The 25255-nt window shown below is 40.9% G+C and overlaps 2 protein-coding genes across 13 annotated transcripts in view; one reads left to right on the top strand and one right to left on the bottom strand.

Moving 5' to 3' along the window:
• LOC133524761 (protein purity of essence) overlaps positions 1-7757 on the top strand; it is a 145994-nt gene extending 138237 nt beyond the window's left edge. For all 7 annotated transcript variants that reach the window (XM_061860908.1, XM_061860916.1, XM_061860920.1 and 4 more), the window contains 4 exons: positions 182-357; positions 1958-2098; positions 3020-3209; positions 6864-7757. In XM_061860908.1, the coding sequence (XP_061716892.1) occupies positions 182-357; positions 1958-2098; positions 3020-3209; positions 6864-7088 (732 nt within the window). In that variant the 3' untranslated portion in view covers positions 7089-7757. The remainder of the gene's footprint in view (positions 1-181; positions 358-1957; positions 2099-3019; positions 3210-6863) is intronic.
• Positions 7758-15845: 8088 nt separating this feature from the next.
• The window catches only part of LOC133524885 (aquaporin AQPAe.a), a 128141-nt gene continuing 118731 nt past the window's right edge, over positions 15846-25255 (bottom strand). For all 6 annotated transcript variants that reach the window (XM_061861034.1, XM_061861049.1, XM_061861068.1 and 3 more), the window contains 4 exons: positions 20209-20286; positions 19490-19627; positions 18813-18893; positions 15846-17403 (listed from right to left, as the gene is read on the bottom strand). In XM_061861034.1, coding sequence (XP_061717018.1) covers positions 17299-17403; positions 18813-18893; positions 19490-19627; positions 20209-20286 — 402 coding nt within the window. In that variant the 3' untranslated portion in view covers positions 15846-17298. The remainder of the gene's footprint in view (positions 17404-18812; positions 18894-19489; positions 19628-20208; positions 20287-25255) is intronic.

The following is a 25255-nucleotide window of genomic DNA, read 5'->3' as shown; positions in this document are numbered from 1 at the left end:
AACTTTCATTAAGTTTTTTTAACCCTCATGCCTTGAAACCCTCGCAACACTCAAGATTCTACTTCTCGAACAACCCGCTACGTGGTTCAATTTTGTAATCTTTCTCGGGTAGCAATATTAGCACGGGCTGTTAGACAACAACTTTGCCCCCTTGTAAAACAAATAACTATTTAAAATGCAGGAGTGCACCGGGCACCGGGACATCAGCCACACCTGCACCATCCACGACCTGAAGCTGCTGCTGTGGCGGTTCGCGCGCGGGCGCACCTTCCACGACGACACCGGCGGCGGCGGCCCGCTGTCCAACATGCAGCTCGTGCCCGCGCTGCTGCACATGGCCCTCTACGTCGTCAACACGTGCGTACACATATTAGCCGAAAGACAGGGAGTATGGAAGGTAGAGGCAAGGAACAGAATCTCCATATACCAAAAAGTGTCCGACAAAAAAACATAAATAGGTGGCGCTACAATACCGATACCGATATAGACAGCGCACTTCACTCCGTCAACAACGCATAGGTTCTAGGCCCAGCTGACAGCTGGACACTTTTGCAACAGTTCTTCCTAAGGAGATTCTGTTCCTTGCCTCTACCTTCCATAACAGGGAGCGTGTGTAAACTGTAGGGGGCAGCACAGGAGATGTTAGATTTATGGCGCGAGGTGTAAATGTGAACTTTATGCTTCAAATGTAGCCTACAAGATGGTAAAACCACAAGAAAACGTACGAGAACGATAGATGGCAGCACTTGCTTTAGCGTGAAGTGACAATGCACATGTTTGTTTCGAATCAGGCCACAAAATGTCAGACCCTCCAACACGCACGGTATATGCCTGCTCCGTGGGTTTCAGCAATAAACGGCAACTTATCGTCATCGGTCCGGGACCTCATGGTCCCGAGATATCGAAAAACAATAATATTCGAGGATACGATAAATAGACAACGGGTCTGGCCTAATGGGTAGTGACCGTGCCTATGAAGCCGGTGGTCCCGGGTTCGAAACCCAGTAAGGGCATTTATTTGTGTGATGAATACAGATTTGTTTCTGAGTGGGTGTTTTCTATGTGTATAAGTATGTATTTATCTATATACTTATGTATATCGTCGCCTAGGACCCATAGTACAAGCTTTGCTTAGTTTGGGGATAGGTCGATCTGTGTAAGATTTTCGCCAAATATTTTATTTTTACTAAAGAAATAGTGACTTTATTAACTGTTATGTTATGATTGTCGCCGACCGTCATACATTGGTTAACCTTTTGAACGCCATCTGTCAAACCCAAGAACGTCATGCACACGCCAATATCTCTGGCATAAGCTGGCAAATATAAATCGTACCGGAAACTTTGAAGGTCACTTTGACAAAGGATAGCACTTAAAAGCGTTCTTGGCGCCACGGGCACGATTTCATACGACGCCTTTAAGGGTTCTTGGCGGTCGGCATAAGCGTCGAGCGTACACGGTCGGAGCGTACGTTCGGTGGCCCTCGGCCATTGACATATATGTACTACGTACTAGACACGCTATCGAGAACAACTTGTGTCCGCCATTTTCGGCGTTTGACGTCTGTCACTAAGCTTAAGAATAATAGCTGGTCAGAAGCGAAACTGTTATGACAACTTTTCATTTTCTTCCTAAATACGCGCCAAAGAAAATGGCGTACCACCGCGAGTGTTTAAAGTGACGTTTCAAAATATTCTAAATAAGCTTAAAACAAAATATTTTTCGCAGTGCATTGTTATTATTTTGCTTTTATTATGTTTCTAAATATTATTAGAATACATTTTAATAACGCATAAAGGCATTTTCAATTTTTTTTTCTCTCTCCAGTAGTCTGAGACGTACTGAACGCAATGAAGTGCCGGCACTTCAATGAGGTGTGGAATCATTTTGTTGGAGATGTCGACTCTAGTATATACGTCAATGCCCTCGGCACTAATACGTGTCATTGTTCACACAGGTCGCGACTGGTGGCCCGCGAGGTGGCCGCGCTGGAGACGTCGCTGGCGTGGGCGGCGGCGCGCCTGCTGTCCTCGGCGCACGACGCCGACGGCCCGCTCTACTACGCCACGCAGATGCTGCTCGTGTACCCGCTCGTCAAGTGAGTTTTTATAATACCAGAAATCTGGACCACCACTAACTCCCACCGACGGAGCGGCTGCTGATGTTCACGAGAGTTTATAATCTCTTCACAATTTTACAAGTTATCGCCTAAGATGTTTTTTTCCCAGAATATTCTTTGCTGGATTGTGAGTATAATTCAAAACGGTACTATCTAAATAAATCATAACGAAATCGTAAATAATTACTGGCGAGCAGTAATTATTTACGATTTTGTAAATGATATTATCTACAAACTCTGCCCTGTTTCCTAAGAATAAAATAATGTAGCTGGCACGGATTAGGATATTTTATTGTGGTATTTGAATTTGATGCCCTGTTTATCACTCTTAGGGCCAGGGCGCAATTAGCGGAGTAATCAGTGTCACTCATTGGTAAACAACGAAAGTGCCCAAATAAGAATAGTTAGCGAAAGCTTTAACGGAGACTAAAAGTTAGGTGCAACTGACTCTTAAGCCAAGGATCGCCAGCGACGTCGGGTGATGTGGCGCGACGTTGCCAGACTTAGCTCGACTCTCATACGATGTTGTCCCTGCCTATATAGTCACGCGTGATGTTATAATTTACTTTTCACCTCGGCAGCTCGAACAAGCCTACTTTCGGTTCTCCAGGGAGTGAGACAAAGTAACTTTTTAATTTAGTGAAGGCTATGAATACAGGAATATTTCTAGAATCTTTCGTCATAATGATGATGCCTTTTATTCATGAATGTAACTGTGGTTAACTTTACTTAATCTTGAATTCTTTTAACCTTTAATGTTATCACTACTGAGGTGAAAAGTTGTATGAGTTATTTTAAAAAGTAAAGTTATTTACCCTCACTCTTCCCTCGCAAGAAAAACCAACTTTCCTCTCTTGTTGCACAAATAAGTATTCACTAACCAGACCTTTATTCCATCAGATGGAAAGCCCACAAGATCGACACCCTGAAACGCCTGCTAGTGATCGGGCACGTCCGCGCCATCGCGCCCGGCGGGCCCGCGCTCCGCGCCATAGCGTTCAAGCACCGCGCGCCGCGCCCCTGGGCCGACTACAAGCCCTACGCGCTCTTCATGGCGCTCATCGACCAGCTCTACACCATCATGTTCAAGGTACTGTAACAGACACAAGAAATCTATGGTGTCGTCCTGATACAACGCGATTATCGCGCGAGAATGCGATGTGATCATCGCATGTGTGTCCTAATAGAACGCGATTAAGCGATTATCATGCGACTAAGCGATGCGATCACCGCGCGGGGCGCGGATGCGGTGTCCTGTCGGTGCTCACCCCGCTCTCAAACGGTGCGACGCGATTATCGCTCGATTGTCTATTAGGACACCTATTCGACATTAATACGAGTATGTTTGATCGCGCGTTCGCGCTAACAGATTTTTAAACATTTAAGTCGCGTAAACGCGTCGCGCGATCGTCAATTAGGACACCTATTCGAGTTCAATATGTTAGTACGATAATTGCGTAGTCGCGTTGTATTAGGACTATTTAGGACGACGCCTATCTCAGCGATTAAACATCGTAAACTTTAAAAAGTAATTTGATTTGTGCCACGAGTGTGTACAATTATACGAGGGCCTACTTTGAGTTCTGAAAGAAGGAAATTAATTAAGAATAGTACGTTTGAAAAATTATACTCGACGGATATATTTTTCCGATTAGGGTGTGTTAGAATATGTTAAACTAGCTATTTGGATGCGCAGGGTATTTTAAAATAGATGTCAATGTTGGGTTATGCTTAGCATCAGAGAAAAAAAATACATTACTCAAATCCCTAATAATATTTTACTTAGACATGCATTTCTTACATTTTGAGGATTTATGTGACTTCTACATTAGGTATATAAAAGTATAGGGTATAGTAGGGTAAGTATAGGGTATAGGGGGTAGGGTATAGGGTATATAAATCCTAGTAATACACACACAATCAATAAAAATCATTACAAAAAAAAACTTAAATAAATCACTACTATTAGAAGCACCACTATACAAACACAAACTTAAAATTATTTAACTAACCTAAAGCCCGTCCTGTGACATGCCTTGTCCCCAAGAGTCCCCATCACACTCAGCGTTGCCACGCTGTATTGCGATGGAGACCTGTTGGACAAGCCAAGACCCAGAACGGGGATCGTTCCCCCTCAGCCGCCGACCCAGTTCCCTGAACTATTCGGATGCCTCTTTGCACCAGGGTCCGGCTGTTTCAACAGCAATGGGCACAAAATCGTACGCTCTCCATAACCCGGAGTATTTGGTACTCAGATTCGCGAAAAACAACTCCGAACGCAATACGGTATAGATTTCATTGTAGTAATTGAACCATATATTTGTTATTTCGTGATTCCATACTAATAATTTCGTTTAAGCGATAGAAACAAGCTTGTGAAATAGTCTATATCAACATGAGCGATATCTAACTCTCACGCCTACAACTGTGACCCTCTAAAATATTTATCTTATAAAAATATTGTACAAGAAAATGTGACCCGCAGACCTCCCACATAAACTGACAAGTAGACAGCTAGATACCACAAAGAACACAAAGTTGCGCAACGCTATCTGGCTGCGCTGTACGTCTTGTCAGCCGTGACGAACGCATCGCTCTAGGCGGTTTTCACACGGATGCGGTCCCCACACGGTTCACGTAGTGCGAGCGCATACTTTGGACGACTGTTTAAGTATTGTAATATATGTTTAAATGCGATATTATATCGGATATCAAAAAACTTTAAACTGACATCGACTGACGTTACCGAATGAGCAAAATTACATCGATTAGTTTTTTTAATTAAAATTAATATCCCAAATGTTACGTTTAAACGCCCCCATACATAAAGTACGACGTTCGCGAAGTAGATTAATTCGTAGATATAGTAGATAGATATTATGATTGACATTAATCTTGATGATTATTCATTAGTAAAGTAATAAAACTATATTTTTAGTATAGGCCAAAGGTATATCGTCATCTATTCGAGCATATTTTTTTCTTGACTTTATTTATATTATACGGATTTATATATCTTTGCTCTTACTAAATCCGAGCTTACAATACAACGATGTAACCTCCGTCACATATGAATAATAGTCCCGACGCACTTCTCACTTACACAATCACACATCTTTTATTTACAAATTACTATTAAAAGGTGGACCCTATGCTATAAGCTATAAAACACACATTATAACAATAACAAATACAAGGTTAAGAAAGTGATATATGTATGTTCACCTGTCTCACGAAGTGGCATTGACACGGGGAACTGTCTTCGTGCGTTATGCAATCGTCGCGGCCTTGGCCGTCAAACTATCCCGCTCATGTTTTGCAGACGACTTGACAGTGACATGCATGTGAAAATTGTGAATATATATTGTGCTATCCACGAATACGCGCCCACCCTTCTTTCTAATCGCTTGTGGTACAGTCAAGATATTCAATATAGACCCGGACAAGTGCCAAAATATGTACACACTACCTCAATGTTATGTAATAAGGACGTGTGTACATGTTTTTGGTACTTTGCTAGGGTAGATATTTAATACCTTGACTGTACAAGTATGCTTTTTAGCTGTGTAAGTAGTTCTGTCTACAGTGAGTAAATTCAATACTGGCGAATATTTAAACGGTGGTTGGCAAGGACCTAAGAAGTATATGGAGATAGATTTTGCTTAGAAATACAGTAAAAATATTAACCTTACAAAATAAATGCCCGCAATGTGAAGCAACACACTAGTTACGGGATACGCCTACTTCAACTAAAAGGCAAAATAGTTGAACCAAATTGTACCTATTGACCATCTTACTGTAACACTAGTTTTTACAAATAAATTACTTACGAGCTTTTTAATGTAACTGTGAACGCTTGTTGGCAGTTACTATAAAAAGCTCGTATCTCGTAGTAATGTTTGCGGTACATTGCTGCTCGTTAAATTTTCATAAAATAATTATGGGGTCATTCTGAAGAAAAGGGTAACTTAATAAAACTTCTTAATTAATGATTACACGGATAAACTCTATGACTGGTTTAATTTATCGCCCGTATTGGATTTACATACTGAATACAGAATAATTAGCACACATCTAATTATGAAGAAGACTGGGGCGCGTCTTCGTGGATGGCACAAACTAAATATATCAGTTGAATTAGAGTTGTCATCTATTCACATCTAATTATAGTAAACCCATACAATTATAGTAAGCCCAAACAATTACAGTAAATCCATACAATTATAGTAAACCCATACAATTATAATAAACCACCCATACAATTATAGTAAACCCATACAATTACCGCACAACTTACCTATGGCAGTACGAGCATTATAGCTGTCGCCTAAAAAAAATATGTTTTTATTTTGTTATAATAATTTTCATGTATACAATACAACACTACTTGTCACATCAAATAGATATGCTATACGCGTGTTTCCCTGAGGGACAGAACATACGCAATGCGCCAAATTAAAAATACGTTTTAAGATTCCTGACGACATACCAAAAATAACCTACATAATTTGGTCGGGTTATTTGTTGCCCACCATAAACCATACTGAAATTTACGGTGGAGAAATAAAAAAAATGACACTGTGACAAGAACAAACAATCATAGCGCTTTCCCTGCTACTCCTACTGAAGGTTCCATAAGAGCATCTCGTTTAGTCATCTGCCGGTTCTACCATTTCATCTCTATACTTATTGTACGTCTATGACTTGTAACGTCCATGGACTAACCTAACATTTTGTCCCACAGTCCGTGAACGCCACAACCATCGACCAGTGGTCCATCAAACTGGCCGAGTATATCCGAAACAACGACGAAGCGAACGCCAAAGCTGCCGAGCGCATCGTCACCACGTTCACCGACGAGCTCCTCCCGTGCGCCTCCTTCGCGGAGTTCTGCGACGCCGCCGGCCTGCTCGGCGACATACCGGACCCGGACGCCTGGCTGCAGGCCCTCATCAACGAGCAACCCTGATTCAGGGCGCTACAGGCAGTTCTGGATAGGGCCGGGACGTCCCATTGAACGCCTGTATGCAAAAAGACGTGGTGTAGTAGAAATACAACCTTAAAAAAAATTACATTGAAAATGCTCTCGCATTTATGAAATCTCAATGTATCTAAGTTTCAATTATAGTGATGATTTTTTTCAGCTGTATATTTTTCTCTAAATTACGTTTAATAATGGTCAAATCGCGGACCCTTCGAGTGTAGACGTTTATACGGGTCGATTAAATAAACTGACGAATATTCATAATAATACGTCAATAACTTGAAAATAATTATATGACTAGTCAATGTGTTTCTTTAAGTCCAGTCTCAACTGTAATTTGATGGTCAGTATTCATTTGTACTGATATTAGAACTGTCATCTGCACCTAACTTTAAAGGTGAAACTATTTTGTAGTAGCATGTTGGCAGTCTCTGTGTCTTTGATGTAATGGGATATACCCAGGCCGTGTTACAGTCCCGGCCTCAATTAGCAGTGTTGTACACATCTTCAATATGCAGTTGCGAAGTTAGCGTTGATGTTTCTAATATGAATTAAATCTATTTATAATATCTTACCGCTTGAAATTAAATTAATTTATATTGTATTTGAAGCTTTAGGCCGAATACTTCTGCTCTAATAAAGATTTTGCTTTTACTCGTTGTTTTATTTATATTACCGTCTTTTGGATGGAAATGGTGGAATCCCATTTGGACAGATGGCAATGACTCATAGAATGCACCTATACTTTACGTTTATTAAAGAAAGTATTGTTTCAATGGAAATAGCAAAAAACTTTGTTAAACGTAAATGATCTACACAAATTTTTCTACAAAAAAAAGTACACTTTCACCTAGTCTTCTATTTTTCTACTTCAGCACTTATTTTTCCATTAGATGATTGCCAGTGATGTCGAAATAAACTCCATAAGAAGTCCGGCGGTGAGGGCCCTTGTCTTTAGGATCCTAACAGCAGTGTTGTAAGGGATAGTTATACAATATTATGTAACTGTTGTATGTTTTAGGGTTCCGTACCCAAAGGCTAAAACGGAACCCTATTACTAAGACTTCGCTGTCCGTCCGTCTGTCACCAGGCTGTATCTCATGAACCGTGATAGCTAGACAGTTGAAATTTTCACAGGTGATATTTATGTTGCCCTTATAACAACAAATACTAAAAAAGTACGGAATCCTCGGTGGGCAAGTCTGACTCGCACTTGTCCGGTATTTCCGCACTCCGGGTCTTCGGCAAAGTTCTACAAACCGATATTTACTTAGATTATATTTATAATCATAGGTGTTTTCTGCTGTCTTAGTAAAAATATTGTATGCAACGATACTTAATTAGGTCTTAAGATTCTCGGGCATTTCTTTACAAAACTTATTATGTACCTGTTGCTGAAAATACTATTGTGGTGAGGGCAGAATGTCGCTCGGGTCCCATGTTTTGCCATTTGCAAAATGATGTTGCAAGCACTATTGAAACGCGCTGCTGGCATGACCCCGCATTACTATTTGAATATTGCACAAATTAATTATTGTCAATTACAGTACAGCGTCGGGTCTGAACTAGAAAGCACATTGCGCTCGTATTCCGCCTCGTCGAGTGTTCAAATTACGAAACTGTAACGCTTTTAAAAGATGAGCCGGTGTATTCCCACCTATCTCCGCCGGGCACATATGGGAATAGGCGCTACATACAAATTATCCCCATTTGTGCCCGCCTCTTGTATGGCGTCACGTGGGGCGGGCACAGATAGGAATATACCGATGAGCCGCGTATTTTTTCTGCATTTGCCTAACGTGAGTCTTGTAATAAAGAACGTGAATAAACTGTAGCGGACAGCACAAGAGACGACAGATTTTTGGCGCAAGGTGTAAATGTAAAGTTTATGCTTCCAATAAAAAAATAAATAAAATAAAATAAAATATTTTTATTTCAGAACCATAAAAAAAAATGTAGCCCACAAGATGGCAGAACCTACTATGTACAAGAAAACGCACGAGAACGGTAGATGGCAGCACTTCCTTTGTTTGTTATGTTTATGTTTTCGATTCAGGTAACAAGATGGCAGACCCTCCAACGCGCACGGTCCCTATAAAACTCTGTTAGGTATCTATCACGTTAGTGAAGTTATGATATAGTCAAAATCAAGAGTAGGTAGCTGATAAAACAACGCTCCAAAAGCACCCGCCCTCATCAAAATTATTGCATGTAGACATTTTGTATTGACTGATGCTATTAGAGAAGGGTAGTCAAGGGTAGTTTCATCCGCTACTCAATAATGCTAAACGTACACGTACAGGTATAAGAGTAATTAAAATTTATAATGTAATATAGAGTTAGGGTCTCCCCAAATATATCGTCGCATTCGTCGCGGAATCGGCAAAAGCTTATAAAAATGCTTCATGTCTCCGCACTAAGAGCGAACAAGGCGTCGCGTCGGCCGATGCGAGTCGAATGACGCCTTCTTCACTCTTATTGTGCAGACAAAGGTTTTTCTATCGGCTTTTGCCGATTCCGCGCCGATATCTATGGGGAGACCCTTAAGAGAATCATTGGGGCAAGATACATTTGTAGGGAATACTGTCCTCTTTCCCCAGACAACATAATCTATGTATCTCTTACCCAACGTGACCTTATCCAAACCACGAATTGTAGGCGTGCCCCGTGACAGGCATACAGACCGTTTTAGAATGTTGATGACTGCAGTATTCGCCCAGCGAGCTTAACCTTTTGGACGCCAAGAACACCTAAAGTCGTTACTAGTCATGCCCACAGTGCCAAGGACAACTATAGGTGTTATGACGGACGCTGTCAAAATAACCCTCACACTTTCAAGTAAGGTTTACAATAGCTCCCTTACGCCCGGGATCTGCTTGCGTGATACTTGTCTTTATGGCATAAAGCGGTCAAAGTCAAAGGGGCCCACTGATGAACAGTCCGCTGGACGATATCGGCCTGTCAGTTAGAACAAAAAGTTGACAGTTCCGAACAACTGACAGGCCGATACCATCAACCGGACTGTTAATCAGTAGGCCCCTCTAAGATGGTTGCGTTTATGGAAGGTAGAGGCAAGGAACAGAATCTCCTTAGGCAGAACTGTTGCAAAAGTGTCCAGCTGTCAGCTATAAATAATAGTTCCAAATCTCTCCAGAGTAGCGCTAGAGTAGCTAAGAACCTAGGCGTTATTGACAGAGTGAAGTGCGCTGTCTATGATTAGATTTTTTTTATCAAGTATTCTAGGTAGGTATTGTAGCGCCACCTATTTATGGTTTTTTGTCGGACACTTTTTGGTACATGGAGATTCTGTTCCTTGCCTCTACCTTCCATAGTTGTTTGCTTAGTTATCGTCTTGTCATCATGGCTGCCACTTTCGATACTGTAAAAGAGCAACCATTAGGCCGGCGCCCCACTGCAGCGCACGCTATGTACACGACCCACGTTCCTATACAAAATTTCGTGGGCTTGCCCACGGTTTGTATTAAAACGTGGGCCGTGGATGTAGCGTGCGCAGCAGTGGGGCGCCGGCCTTATAATCCTCCAACTCTTCACCATAGTCGTGTATGTGTAAGTCGTTATCACAACAGATGATATCTCCCTCACGCCACATGTGGCAATGCACGAATCAACTATCAACTGCGCAAGAACATTAAATACTGTACTTTGTATAGGACATAAATGTTACAGTCGAGTTCATAAATATGTAAACGTTTTTTCATCTTATCGCAAAGAATTAAGGTGAAGAAATGTGTACATATTTATGAACTCGACTGTACATTAGAAGGATCACTTAAGCTGTTTTGGTTCTACGTTCGTCAAGGTCGCATCCTCGGCATTGTGTGACAAGCAGAGCTTCGAATGTGCCCTAGATACAGCCTATTGTAATTTCTATTGGTGATATAAATTACTGCTTATGTTTTAAGCTTTGGGCTGCTGTTGGTGTGTAAATCCAATACCTACGGGCGAATATTTAAACGGTGGTTAGAATAGGACCTGTTAAGTATATTTAGATAAATTTTGCTTAGAAATACAATGAAAATATTAACCATACAAACTATTCGGTCCGCAATTTACCTAAAGCAACACACAAGTTACGAGATGCGAGCTTTTTGAAGTAACTCTCAACGCTTGTTGGCAGTTACTATAAAAAGCTCATATCTCGTAATGTCATGTCATGTTATGTCTCGTGCTAATGTTTGCAGTACATTGCTTGCTACTCGGTACATTTAGAAAAAATAATTACAGAGTCATAGTTAAGAATAACTTATTCATAAAACTTTACAAGGCTCATTTAGTTAAACTATGTTTTGTCCTTTCTTACAAATTAATAAGTCAAAATGACAGATAAAGACAAACGATTCATAGCTAATTCAGCCCAGTAACGCGTTTATGAATATCGCCATATATCTGTAGGCCTAAGATGGTCGGCTCTTTATCATTAGTCACCGCTGCTACCGCTGCGGTAGCAGCATGGATCCATTTTTATCACTTGTCACTATGCTCGTCACTTTCGCGCTTACATACTTGTTAAAACGTGACAGGCATGTTGACAAATGATAAAGAGCCGTACCCCTAGTGTAAATATTTTCGACAGCGAAACGTGACGTACGCGTTTGCGTTAAGTGTCATTTTGTATGAGATTTTTGACTTTCCAAAACGTCCCGCTTGGCGCGCTGTTCAAAATCCCATACAAAATGAGACTTAACCTAAACGCGAAAGTTACGTTACGCTATCGAATGGAAGTTACACTAGAGGTACAGACCATCTTAGCCCCACTGGTTTCATTTATTGCCAGTATCCCTTATTGGATTTTCACAATGTATAAAAATGTCACTTAGAAAGGTAGTTTTAACATACGTACTTGCACTACATATACACTAATTGCTATGTGCACGACTTGCGGGTGCGTAGACAAGATGCCAATATCACAATTTTTAATTAATTAATTAATTAAATTAATTATAATTAATTAATTAATTAATAAAAATATGTACAACGTGCGGGTGACTCCCCACAGGCGGTAAAGGGGTATAACGACTAGCGATACTCATAAGTCGATAGTTCGGTCTATATACAGCATGCGGGTGACTCCCACAGGCGGTAGTGGTATAACGACTAGCGAAACTCATGATTATACTTGTACCGTTCTCGAGAATGTTCTCCGTTAACTATAAGTAGGTACAAAACTGAGAACGTACTCGAGAACGGCACAACTATACTCATAATAGCATGCGTTTTGGTAATCTCCCACACCCCGCATAAGGGACCTATCGTCCAATGAAAACCGTTCACCGAATGCAGGCCCTATGGCATGCTTTATGGAAATCTCCCGCGCCCCGCACGCGCCGCGCTGCCGCTTTTACAAAATAATTGTTCCTTTGTTTTGTGTGAAAGTTTTCCTCAAGTTTCCGAGAATAAATCAAACATAATAGAAGCACCCCGGTACTTATACATCTATAGCCCACCTATAACGTTCTTGGCAGCGAATGTGTTTAAATAAAATAAATTGCTTTTTGGATTGTCTAATAGACTGGCTCTCTAGGGGCCTAGCCACGATGCCAACCTTTTATACCGTAGCGAATGAAACGCTAATGTCACTGTCACACATATATGGAAGAGTGATAGAGTCTCCGTTTCGTTCGCTACGGCGCAAACGATTGGCATCATGGCTAGACCCTTTAATTTGCATTCTTATGATATTTAACAACTTGCCCTTAATTAATCGTATTGTCCCTTTCTACGGTGCAACTAGTTATGTTAAGCGCCGACGGCCAAAACCCTTTGGTTTGATTGATTGGTCCAAATACACGCAGCGCCTGTGTCAATTACTACCGTGCGATAAAAATTCCGATGCTTATCAATTAGTATTTGTTGCCTACGACCCCAATAGCCTCTTAACATACACGTAACTCTCATATAACCTAACTCCTAAAACTTTGATTTACTATATTGACATTTATTCCGCTTCAATATAACTCAAATTCCCTTGTCAATTGCGATTTGATACGAGTGACAAGTGTCAACGCTACCTTTAAGGGCTTGTCGTATGTCGTGTCAAACTATTTAAATTAGAGTACTTGTGAATGCCATAACTGCATTGCCACGATTCGCAGAACTAAAACAGTCGCAAGTGTATACGAGACTTGTAAGGGCTCTATACGTTTTAGCACTGAAGTAACTTGCATCATTTTCATTATGCAGGCGACATAATAGCGGCCGCAAGAGAAATTATAGTTTCTTAATGCAAAATCTAAGGGCGCGCCTTGATCTTTTGTAAATACTTGTTACGAAATAGGGTTTTATCAATTGCTCTTCAAGTGGCGCTCAACCCGTGAGTGGTCGATGCGAAAACCAGTAAACTGTCGGCTGTCAGTAAGTGGTTAATGAGATGCGATATTTAGAGACAAAATTGGTGCACAAATGGAGTTTGTGCACATTTCGTTGGTGCGCATGTTTGATTGGCGTTATCTGAAATTTGAAATCATTGACAATGAATTTTTTTTAGGTATATTCATGGGTAGTCTAATATCTACACTATAGATCCATTAGGTTAGATGAGCGTTTCTTTTTTTTGCCACTTTTTTGGGACATTTTTTGCCACTCTTAGTTATTTCTAGTCAGGATCGCGAGCCCTTTTCATCCTTATAGGATGAGTGTCCCAAAATTTCCATACATTTTTCAAACATTCCTTTTTGTCGCCGCCATACACAAATATATGGGGAAATGGTAACACAATAAGAAAAAACCCTGGGTAATTTTTTTATCCCATTAGGATCGAAAGAGCTCGAGATTCTGAGTAGTAAAAACACAAAATTTTTGAAAAAGTACAAAATTAATGTGGCTTCTTTTTTAAGAAACGCTCACATAATCGAATGCATTTTTTTTCTTTAGCCCGTCAGTATTGTGCCTCAATCTTACATTGTTACACGTATGATTAATTTATATACTCTGAATAGGATCGTCGTCCATTGAACTCCGCTTTTTGTGTACCATCATTGTTTGTGTACCTTTTATTTGCTTAGTCAGCTGTCTATCGTGATTTTTTTGTTTCATTACAGTCGCTTGTACAGTCTAGGATAATATCATCGTCTTTAATTTTTACAATTAACGCCATTGGTTATGGGTATACAACGATCCGTCCATAGGCGTCTCGTTTTTAAACCAGAGCAATAAAAGGAGTTTCTTCGTGCCTGCCAGCATAGAGCATATGCAAATCGTTTACGCTCCGTAGCGATCGAAACGCAACTATCACTGTCGCACTAATATGAAAGAGTGATAGAGAAACAAGGCGTTTCGTTGTCATAGCGATTATCATTTCGACTAGGCCGGCTGTTTCCACTTGTGTTTATTTTGCACTTTTTAAAGTGCTAATAAATGTAGGCAAGTAGTGTTTCCTACATATCGTGTCATTCGCAAAGACGCTTGCCTTGTCGCGTAATGTCATGTTATTAAAGGCTATATTAAGTAAATCTGCGCATCGTCGTTCTACTGTTGCTGCGCAAGAGATCGATTTTTACTTCCTTCAAAGTAATTATGTCCAACTGTACATGCACGTTGAGATGTCAGGGTGCATTGAACGTTTACTGGTGCGTGGGCGGCATTCTCGCGAACCTTTACATAACGGGTACAGCTGAAGGGGTTTTCGGCGGTTCACACACTGACACTGCGATACACATAGACCAGCCGGCCTAGGCAAGGTGACAAACGATATCGCTTCAACGACGAAACGCTTTGTGTCCCTCTATCACTCAGTCGTCGTCGACAGTTACAGTTGTGTTTCGATCGCTACGGCTTCGCGGCCAAGATCTCTAGGACTGTATCGTATGCATATTCTGATCCTTGCAGTGCTGTTCTTAGGCTTCTTTCGATCGGTATAATTTTTGCAACATTCGACCACGCATGCATTTAATTTTGTTCTCGAACAATTTATGCACTGAAGTTTCAATTCGACTGACGGCAGATTGGTGGATGAGGCCGTAGAGATAACTGTCAATGTGTGTGTGTCACGCGTAAATAATACAAAATTGGTGGATGATGGGATCCTATTTGTGTTTTAGCGAAACTACGTCCTTAGATGCCCTACTGTTTGAAAATCCTACGCCTAACGCTCGGCTACCAACTTTGCAACGCGGAAGGGGTGGTATTCCATCTGTAAAATTTTTGATCAAATTTGTATTTGTGTCTCACTGAGAGTGCAATACGACCCTTAGTCAATAACGCGTGAGCGTAATTAACCCTTAAAATGCCGACTTGCTAAGAAATTGAAGCCTTTACGGCGTCGTGAGTTGTGCCGACAATCGACATGTTACAGCGATAAGAACGGTTATTAAAACTACGATTATTAATACTCTGTCAAAGTAATGAATCAGTTCCATAAATGTGACCAATATTACTGTTTAATGGAATATACTTCTGCCAATTAATGCCAAATTATGACAGATTGTGGTCAAAGTTCAAAGCTGATAAAGAAAGGCTTGGCACGACGAAATTTCGTACATTGATTGATGTTTGATTTTCTCGTACATTGTTCGTTTCGTTCCTATCTCTATCGCGACTTATAATTATACTGTCCCGCTCGCACAGTGTCCCGCTGGCATCATGGGCGGAACAGAACTATGATCACGCACGTGCGTAAAGATAAGAGATAGGCAGGTCAGTGTACGAAATACGTCGTGCTTAGCGTCCTTCCTATAAATATGGGACATTTTGGATTAGTTAGGTACATAAAATAAAACAGATTAGTTTAATAGATGTATTTATTTATACTTTGACAAATTGTTCCGCTAACAAATCAACGTTGCGCAGTATTATGATTCACAATACCACTGTTCGAGTATAAATTTAATTTTGTACCTTAAACTATTTCATATAATATAAATAGTCTTAAATAACTTAATTCCTAACTTAGTGTAAAGTTAGAAGAAGCACCGATTGCACCATACCGTCATCTGATAATGTGGCCCCACACCGCTGTCGAGGATAGTATGTATATTCTGTACGTGATATCTGTACGAGCTATAGATGTACATTAATCGCCACTTGCACCATCCCACTCACCCGGGATTAACCGGTTAAACCTGGAGTTACCATGGTTTATGGTTACCAGTAAAGGTTGGACACCGGGTTAACGTTTTAACCGGTTAACTCCGGGTAAGTGGGATGGTGCAAGTGGCGTTAAGTGTTTTTACAAATCTTACCTCAGAATACGTTTGTGCCATATCCATTCTTGAGGAAAATTATTTTTTAATGATTGCTAAAATAACAGAAAATATGCTAACAGTTATAAAGTGTTGTCATTTATTTAGTTTTTATGAATGAATCATAGATAGTTTCACTAGACTTCAATCTACCAGGATATGGACTGTGATTACATTTTATATTGTTTTCGAGCTTCTGATATTTCGTCGCAGTGTGATGTTACATGCTTTTTTTCGTAAACCAGTGGCGTATGGCGTGGTATAAGTGGCGTATGGCACAAATGTATCCTCACGCGACGAACAGTACCGTTTTTTTGCAGTTACATTAATCAACTTAGTTGTCTTACACCGGCGTGGGAACATAAAAGAAGCGTAGGATTATAGTAACGTCCAAGTTATAGTAATAAACATGAAAGCTAAAATGATTATGGTTAACTATTTGGTTTTCGTAGCCTTTACGATAAAAAGGTGCAACTTAATAATCGAGAGAAGCACAAAGTTTTCCAAAGAATTACTTTGGAATCTGAAAAGTGATAGGCTGATAGCCATTTACATAAATATGTATAACCCCATTGATATGTTTAAAATAGACTTTGGAATAAAAAACAAAATGGCAATAATGAATGTTCAATGATCTTACACTATCTACATACACTAAAAATACAAACGCGTTACTCAATTCATCGTAAATCCCTACGTACTATGTAAAGTACATATTCAATACAATTAAAAAAAAAACTGTTGTTTGCTATTTTCGAACACCATTCAATGTACGAAGATTTGAACACAGATCTATTCGAGTAGCACCTTTGTACTTTTACGCTATACCACGCGTGCTCGTAAGATAAAACTATATCTAAAGCTAAGCTAATAATTCGTATCGTGACATACGACCTTTGCTTAAGACGTCAGATATAATCTTTTCAAATAAACACGCATGTTTTCGAGACGAGGAAGGTCTGTTCTTGGAAACCAGGCTCTATTGCTTGGGGATAAGATTAAAAGTCGTAGGAGCCGGATTCGCCGGTCTTGCCGATGCGGAAGACGTATCTGTAGACCAGGCCGGCGATGACTCCGCCGGTGATGGGGCCCACCCAGTACACCTGGAATAAAAAATCAAAAATATCATCATACATGTTTCTTAGAGGGGTAGGCATGGCAGTTACTTCGCATATAATTTATACTATATACTATATAATTTATATTATTTCCTCTCAGAATCTTTCGATCCCAATACGAGAAAAAATTCATATTGTTCCAATTCTAACACAAAAGTTAAGGAGGTACAACTTTAGGTGCATGGGTACAATTATTACGATTGCTCTTTTTTGTTATAGTCCTAAAATACCTTGCCTATTATTACTAAGTCCTAAAGACCCCAAGGTGCTATGTAAAGTACAAATGAATTTTACTCGAATGTTTCTAAATATGATAATCAACGAATATTAAATAATTAGGGCATAAATATATAGTTATTCACCATGGAAATCGTTATCATACACAATGTACGACTGTATACTCATATAAATATCTTAACAGAGATTATTTCATATGAACTTCCTACCAGTTCATCCCATGTGCACAGAATAGACTTATCTTCAATACCTATCGTCCAACTGATCATTTTTAATCCCGAGACGCAACAATAGGGTACTTAAGCCGACAGTTAATTCACCCTTGCCTGAACAGACATAGGCACTATTTTAGCAGACGTACGGAACAAAGCTATCGGACAATACCGGAGAAAGTGAAATCCCAGTGAGTTATGTAACAACGTTATGGAACGCTATTTTTTTATTTATGGTTATAGTTGCGAGAAATGGTAATAGTTGTTAACTAGGTTTTTTCCTAGTGGCAATGGTCAGAAGTTTAACCATTTACGAAGAACTCAAACACAATTACTTTTTTAGTAGAAAAAGGCGCGAAATTCACATTTTCTACGGGAGAGGCCAAGAAGCCAACCCTTCACGTATATAAGTAGTTTTTAAATTTGGCACCTGACGAAGTAGGTGTGCCAGAGTATATTTATTACGGACACAAATTTTATCAATAGATTATTAATCAGTGAGGAATAAATCGTATAGATAAAATTAAATGGGTGCGGATTTCAATCAGGATTTTTTGAGATGATATTCATAATTTTAACTCTTAACACTGGTTATTCTTTGCTGAGAAGTGCAGGAGTATTCTGTCGCTAGAGAAAGTTCTAGCCTGCAGTGTGAAAAGCAAAAAAACGTCGGAAATCAGCAATTAACTACATGCATCTCCTCTTTTATGCACAAGACTCGCGCGCGTAGAGAAAAATGTGTCGGTCACTAGTCGGTAATGTCTCTATCCAGACCCCAATTGGACGGCTGTCTACGCACAGGGTAAAAAGGCATTTTGTTTTTATGATCAGTAGCGGCCTTCGCGAGGCCTCGGGTGGTCCTTGTAAATTCTGCTCTGCGAGGCCCCAGGCGACTGCCCTCCTCGCCACCCCCTAAGGCCAACACTGATTAAGATAGTTACTTACCCAGTGGCTAGCCCAGTAGCCCATGACGAGAGCGGGTCCGAAAGAGCGCGCTGGGTTCATGCTGGAGCCAGTGAACGGGATCTGTACAAAAATAAACAATTTATAAACAAAACCATTTACAGTTATCTCTACTTCATGGTCTTGTATAGAAAGGTGTTTAAAATGTATTATTATTGAGGCATAATAAGGGTTAAAGCTATTTTGTTTACCTAATTCATCATTAAGTGTGGTCACTAATCAATCAGTCTTTAGGACACTTCCGCAGGCAGAGTGGTAGTCAGTGATGATCAGACCGACGGCCACAGGCGCCTTCACGTCATTGTGGCGGCTGTCGTACACTCTGTTGAGTGCCAGTGCCCGCAAGGTCAGTCTATAGGATACTTAGACAGCGTGACGGGCCTTGCTGGGCCGGTAACGGACTGATTAGTTTAGCTCGGGCAGCTGGTCAGGCTGTTACTTACGCAGGCAGCGTGGCAGGCGTAGCTGGGCCGGTGGGGAGTTGATTAGTCTAGCATGGTCAGGCTGTAACTTACGCAGGCAGCGTGGCAGGCGTAGCTGGGCCGGTGGGGAGTTGATTAGTCTAGCATGGTCAGGCTGTAACTTACGCAGGCAGCGTGGCAGGCGTAGCTGGGCCGGTGGGGAGTTGATTAGTCTAGCATGGTCAGGCTGTAACTTACGCAGGCAGCGTGGCAGGCGGTGATGCTGAGGCCGATGGCGAGGGGCGCCGAGCCCTTGACATCATTGCGGCGGCTGTCGCACACTCCGTTGACCACCAACACAAGCACGAAAGTGATCAGGGCCTCAATGAGCACTGCCTGTGGAACAGAAAATATGGTCGGATGTTTATTCCTCCATCGTGCGCAAACGGATTTTGATGATAATTTGTAACACAAATTGTTTATTATCTAGAACATAATTATACATTTATTTCGGAGACCGCGATAGGAGTTGAAATTTAGTATGGAATTACTAAGGCGGACAGTTTACTGACGAAGTCCCAAACAGAGACATATCACTATGGTTAATTATAGTTACCCGGTAGAGATTGCTCTAAACTGAAAAACTTTGATTACCAGTCGTCAGGATGAAATATGGACTTCAGGCTACTTGTCTTTAGATAAAAGCTCGTAAAAATATAAATATAAGGTTTGATGGGGATAAGAGAAACATTGAGATAAGGGCTCCTCCACACGATGGCCCAGCGTAGGCCAGTCTAAGGGACGCAGCTATGCGGTGGAATGAGATAGCAATAATACTTGCTCCCTCTACCGCATAAATGCATCCCTTGGACTGGCCTACGCTGGGCCATCGTATAGAGGAGCCATAAAATGTAGGGACTCCTCATACTGTTTCTCTTGTTCTACATGACTTTAAGTAATGTATAAATGCAACTTACCTGTCCGTCGGTGATGTTTTTCCCGGGCAGCGTCATGCCGAAAGCATCACTCTTTACTTCAATATCAGGGACTGCCAACTGTTGAAAAAAAAAATTGTAAACATCACGATTGAATAGAAAATACGTCTGATTGGTTTGACTTTTGTGTTATTTTTTTTACGCTAAGAATCTTTATAAATACCCACCCACCCATTACAAATTGAACCGTAAACTGCAATTAATGGTCAATGCAATTAACGTTCAGCCAACACCGATATAAAGGCCATGTGGGGTTGTGTCTATAGCGCCTAGAAGTTTTATACTCGTAATATATAATATTTGCTACCTTATACCCAAAGCCCTTATACCCAACCCAATGTATGTATGAATGTAGATACCATAAAGTTGCCTAACATTGCCTACTATGCCAAAAATTCCTTTTCGAACGAAATGGAGTAAACGCGTAGTTGAGGGCATTATATTTTAGTCATTAAATTATGAACAGGTTAGATTAAGTAGTTACGGAGCTAGAAGAGCCTAGAAGGCCAAAAAGCTATTTGTGAGGGGTCTTGCTATTCTGGTCATCTTATTTGTAAGAAAGTATGATCGAGTTGGGTATCAAATGAAAGTGCTCGGTTTACACATTCATTAATATTTTTTTTAATTTACGTTTTTCAAATACTACGCAAGATAAAAACGAAATAAAATAAACATAATGTAGGTATTTGATATCAGACAAGAAAGATTACGGCTTACCACAGATACAGTTTATTTAAATCTCTATGGTGAGTTAAATCTATCCGTTAAGGGCTCCACAGACCTTGCAATAAATCACATGCGGTTTTAAATCCTTTGCCGACTAAGTAGCTGTATTTCTATCTATGGCGAATCGCGAGTGCACTCCTAGTATATTTAATTTCAAATAATGTGATAAAATGCATTCAATTTCAACTAATATGAATTAATGGACAGTTCATCATCATCATCATCATCAGCCTTTTATCGCCCACTGCTGAGCATAGGCCTCTCTTCTAGTACGCCACTTATCCCGGTCCCGAGCCAATCTCATCCAGAAGTGACCCGCAGTCTTCCGAATGTCGTCCACCCAACGAGCCAACGGACGCCAGGCACTCCTTTCGTCTGTAAGCGGCCACCATTCCGTTAGCATTTTGGCCCACCTGTCATCACTTTGCCTGGCAACATGTCCCGCCCAGCTCCATTTTAATTTGGTAATGACGTGTCCGACGTCTTGCACCTTGGTGCGACGTCGGATCTCGACATTCCTCACTCGGTCTTGAAGTTTGATGCCGAGCATGGCGCGCTCCATGGCTCTCTGTGCCACTCGAATTTTATGCACAGTCTCCTTAGTGAGCGTCCATGTCTCGGCACCGTAGGTCATGGTGGGCAGGACACATTGGTTAAAGAGGCGAGTTTTCAGGCATTGTGGAATGTTAACGGGTTTGAGGATGTCCGCCAGTTTATTGAATGCCGCCCAACCCAGCTGGATCCTCCTGGAGATCTCCTTCCGTTGGTGTGTTTTGTCAAAAGATAGAATATGTCCAAGATACACGTATTGCTCGACCACCTCCAGTACTTCGTTCCCAACCATAATAGTTGGAATCGATTCACTAGAGATGTTCGTCATAACTTTAGTCTTGGACATATTCATCTTAAGACCAATCTTCAAAGAAGCATGGTAAAGGCTTTCAACCATGACTTGAAGCTCTTCCAGGGTCTCGGCGAACAATACAATGTCATCGGCAAATCTGAGATGCGACAAGAAGACACCATGGATATTGATACCAGTTCTGTCCCATGCAAGCGTTTTTATCACGTCTTCTAGTACCGCCGTAAAAAGCTTGGGTGAAATGGTATCCCCTTGACGCACTCCCCTTTTGATGGATATTGGGTTGCTGAGTTTGTGAAGCCGGACTTGCATTGTTGCCGAGCTATATAGCTCCCGGAGCACATCCACGTGCCACATGGACAGTTGTAAAATATGAACCTGCTGTTTTCTCAACTTTGGGAATATTAGGCCCAACATTGCCTAATGTTGATGAAGTTTAAGATACCTATTTAGTAACAGTCCTACATATTATTATCAAGTACCTAATACGTCTCACCGAAGCGTGAGACTCTGAAGTGAATTTAATGCCAATCGAATCGAAATGTTAATAATAGACTTGTAAAAAAGTCCGGGCGGGACTATTGTAGTACGGGCGATTTTCCGCAACTCGACGACTGGCGCCTATTTTGCGTGACATAAATGTCCGGGCGGGACTATTAATTCTAAGTTTAAAATTATGATTAATAAAATTATATAGGTAAAACACATTTTAGAAAAATATCACTACTGCGGACAATATCATAAAGTTAACGACTCACATATGTAGCTCATTTTTATTATTTGAGTCTGAAGCACTAAAAAAATATATTCTGTGTAGCGTAAAAATTAGCTTAAGATTACCTTAACTTTGCTATGTCTACGGGAAAGACGCGAACGATTTAACCATACTATAAAATGTGTATGAACCATAAAGTCTACGTCAGAGTATGAGAACCGCCTTCGATGTAACTTGTCCACGCACGCGGGAAATCCGTGCAGTCTCGAACTATATCTTAAGGTCGCTCGCAAATATTATTGATTGCTAATTAATCGATCGGTCGTGTACTCGTCATTCTGAAGGTGAACGAGAAGCATTGAAGATTTGCAACGTTCAGTTGAAAAGGGATCTGTAGTTTCCTACTTTAACTTAGTTACCTAATTAGTAAAGTTAAACACCCAGGAAAAAAATATGTGCCTTCGATACCTATAACCTGATGTGGTACTGGTACCTATACAAGTAATTTCAAGACTTGGTAAAGCGCGGTTGTTTTATGCGATAGACAGATAGTTAGATAGGTGTTGCATGCGGTGTAGGGAAAATGACAACTCGCTTATCGCTGCGTTTACCGCGTAAATATACGGTAATTGAATTATCTGATTAAAAATGGGTGCGCGGCCAACGCGTCGCATTTGACAACCGCGCGCTTTAGATACTCGAGCTACTTATGTCTATACATATTACGACTAGAGGAACTCGACTCAGTTTTTCGAGACTCTTGGAAGACATGGCCTAGTTAATGTTGTCCAGTGACTCATGCGCAGGGATAGCAAAGCTATCAACGACGACTATGCTATCTGCAAACGAAACTGAGGGCCAACCGCGAACACTGAATTTCGCAAATTGCGGGTATCTTTCTCTGTCACTCTAATTATTCTTATTGGAGTAAATAAGGATAAAGATACGATCATACAAGTGTGAATGTGTGCGTCTTTGAACTTCGATTTACATACGTGCGTCGTGCGACGATGCGCTATTGCGATAAACGGCTCCGCGACGAACGTTTGTACTAAAGACTGAAATCAAAATCGAGAAATCGATTTGTCGAACAAGCGATTATCACGATATCGATCTTTCGAACAAGCGTTTAGCGCATAATCATTCTGTCGAGCAATATCGAAGTTCAATGACGCATTCAGTGTGAATAGAAGGTTTACGACCCCGGTTGTCAGTTTGTTTGCATGTGTTTCGATGCATAGAACTCTTGAACGCGCTGAACAAGACGAATGAAAAGGATGAAGGTTGAGGAGAAAAGCGGCATAATTACGGTCTGTCACCGTTAAAATGTTCGCAAATTTTTTCATAGTTCACTGCAAAGTGATAAATCCGTCAATTGTGTTTTCTGCAATAGTCCCTTAGGGCTCATTTTGAGTGCGGGCGTGCTCGCAGAGAATTGTAGTTGCATTGCGGATTATTGACGGCACATCCCATTCAGCCGACCGATTAAATACCGCAATGTAATGAACATCGCATGCGAGTTCTTGCACCGTCTAAATAACTCTTTTTAGGGTATTTTGTCAGTCTTTTTATACGTACATGACTTACGCATTCAGTATAATAAGATAATAACGGTTTCAAAGTTTGTTGTTAAGGTTGCTTTGATTTTGCAGTGCGTCGGGGGTGTTTGCTGAAGCCCGCGTAGATGGCTTTCAAGCCATAATGCGCAAGGGAGTGGCCTCCCTGATGCGCCGTGTTAGAGTCAGCCCCAACAGCCTTCTGAAGACTGTTATTGACAGTTTAGATTATCCAATAGTTGCTAAATGGAACGCCATGAACATGAACAATAGAGGTTTTTTGGGGCTAATTTAGTTATAAGACATAGATTTAGGTTATGATTATTATTTTAATAACCCCTTAGTGTGTTGGGTATAGCTTGAAAGACAACGCAGCTAGACCGAAGGTTACTTAAAAAAATCAATAACGGTCATCTTTTACACAAAAAATGCAGTTTAAGCTATGATTAGTACTAACAGCTTTTCCTCCTAATCTGCACGTTAATCGTTTCTCAAAACTGTCAGGTGTGTGCATGTTCTCAATAAGATCACTTAATAACGCCTTTGAGCTGTCACCGCTAACAAGACGCATCTCGTGAAGGCCGCTACGATTCCTTTATGTACCACCTTTATGCCAGTGTCAGGGCAAACGACACATGTGTATGCGAAAGGGAATCAGTTTTAAGGTAGGTGTGTGTGGGTAGGTACTAGGCTAGGTACAAAGCTTCTTCACATTATTCGATATCAGGTGTCGAGGACCACGACGAAGTAAAATGTGAAAAAGTACGTTTTATGTTCTATGTAAAAAAAGCCAAATGGGGACTATAATAATATCGCGACCAAATTCGCATTTTGCCCGCTTTATTCCCATTAATTACGCTAGTGCTTTTTGCTATCTTGCTGATAAGCGGGATAGGGCAACAACGCTAACAAGGTACATTAAACTTCCATCCGCCGGCGATGCATGATGAAGTAGCATGATCTTTAAGCCCGCTGCTGTTTTATCTGGCACGATAGAAAAGCCATCGCGTTCTCTTGGCCACCCTTATGCTCACTCGTTGCGTTACTAGTCAGTGTGACGGTATACTTGACTACCTAAGATATAGATATGTATTTGCGCGCAGCGCCTTGATGACCTTGACCTCGCTGGCTGTAAGCAGCCCTAAGTTCACCGCGGGTTGATATGCTAGA

Source organism: Cydia pomonella, chromosome 1 (assembly GCF_033807575.1).
Source record: "Cydia pomonella isolate Wapato2018A chromosome 1, ilCydPomo1, whole genome shotgun sequence".
Classification (NCBI taxonomy): domain Eukaryota; kingdom Metazoa; phylum Arthropoda; class Insecta; order Lepidoptera; family Tortricidae; genus Cydia; species Cydia pomonella.
Note: the sequence above shows the minus strand (reverse complement) of the source record. Positions and strands in the feature narration are given on the sequence as shown.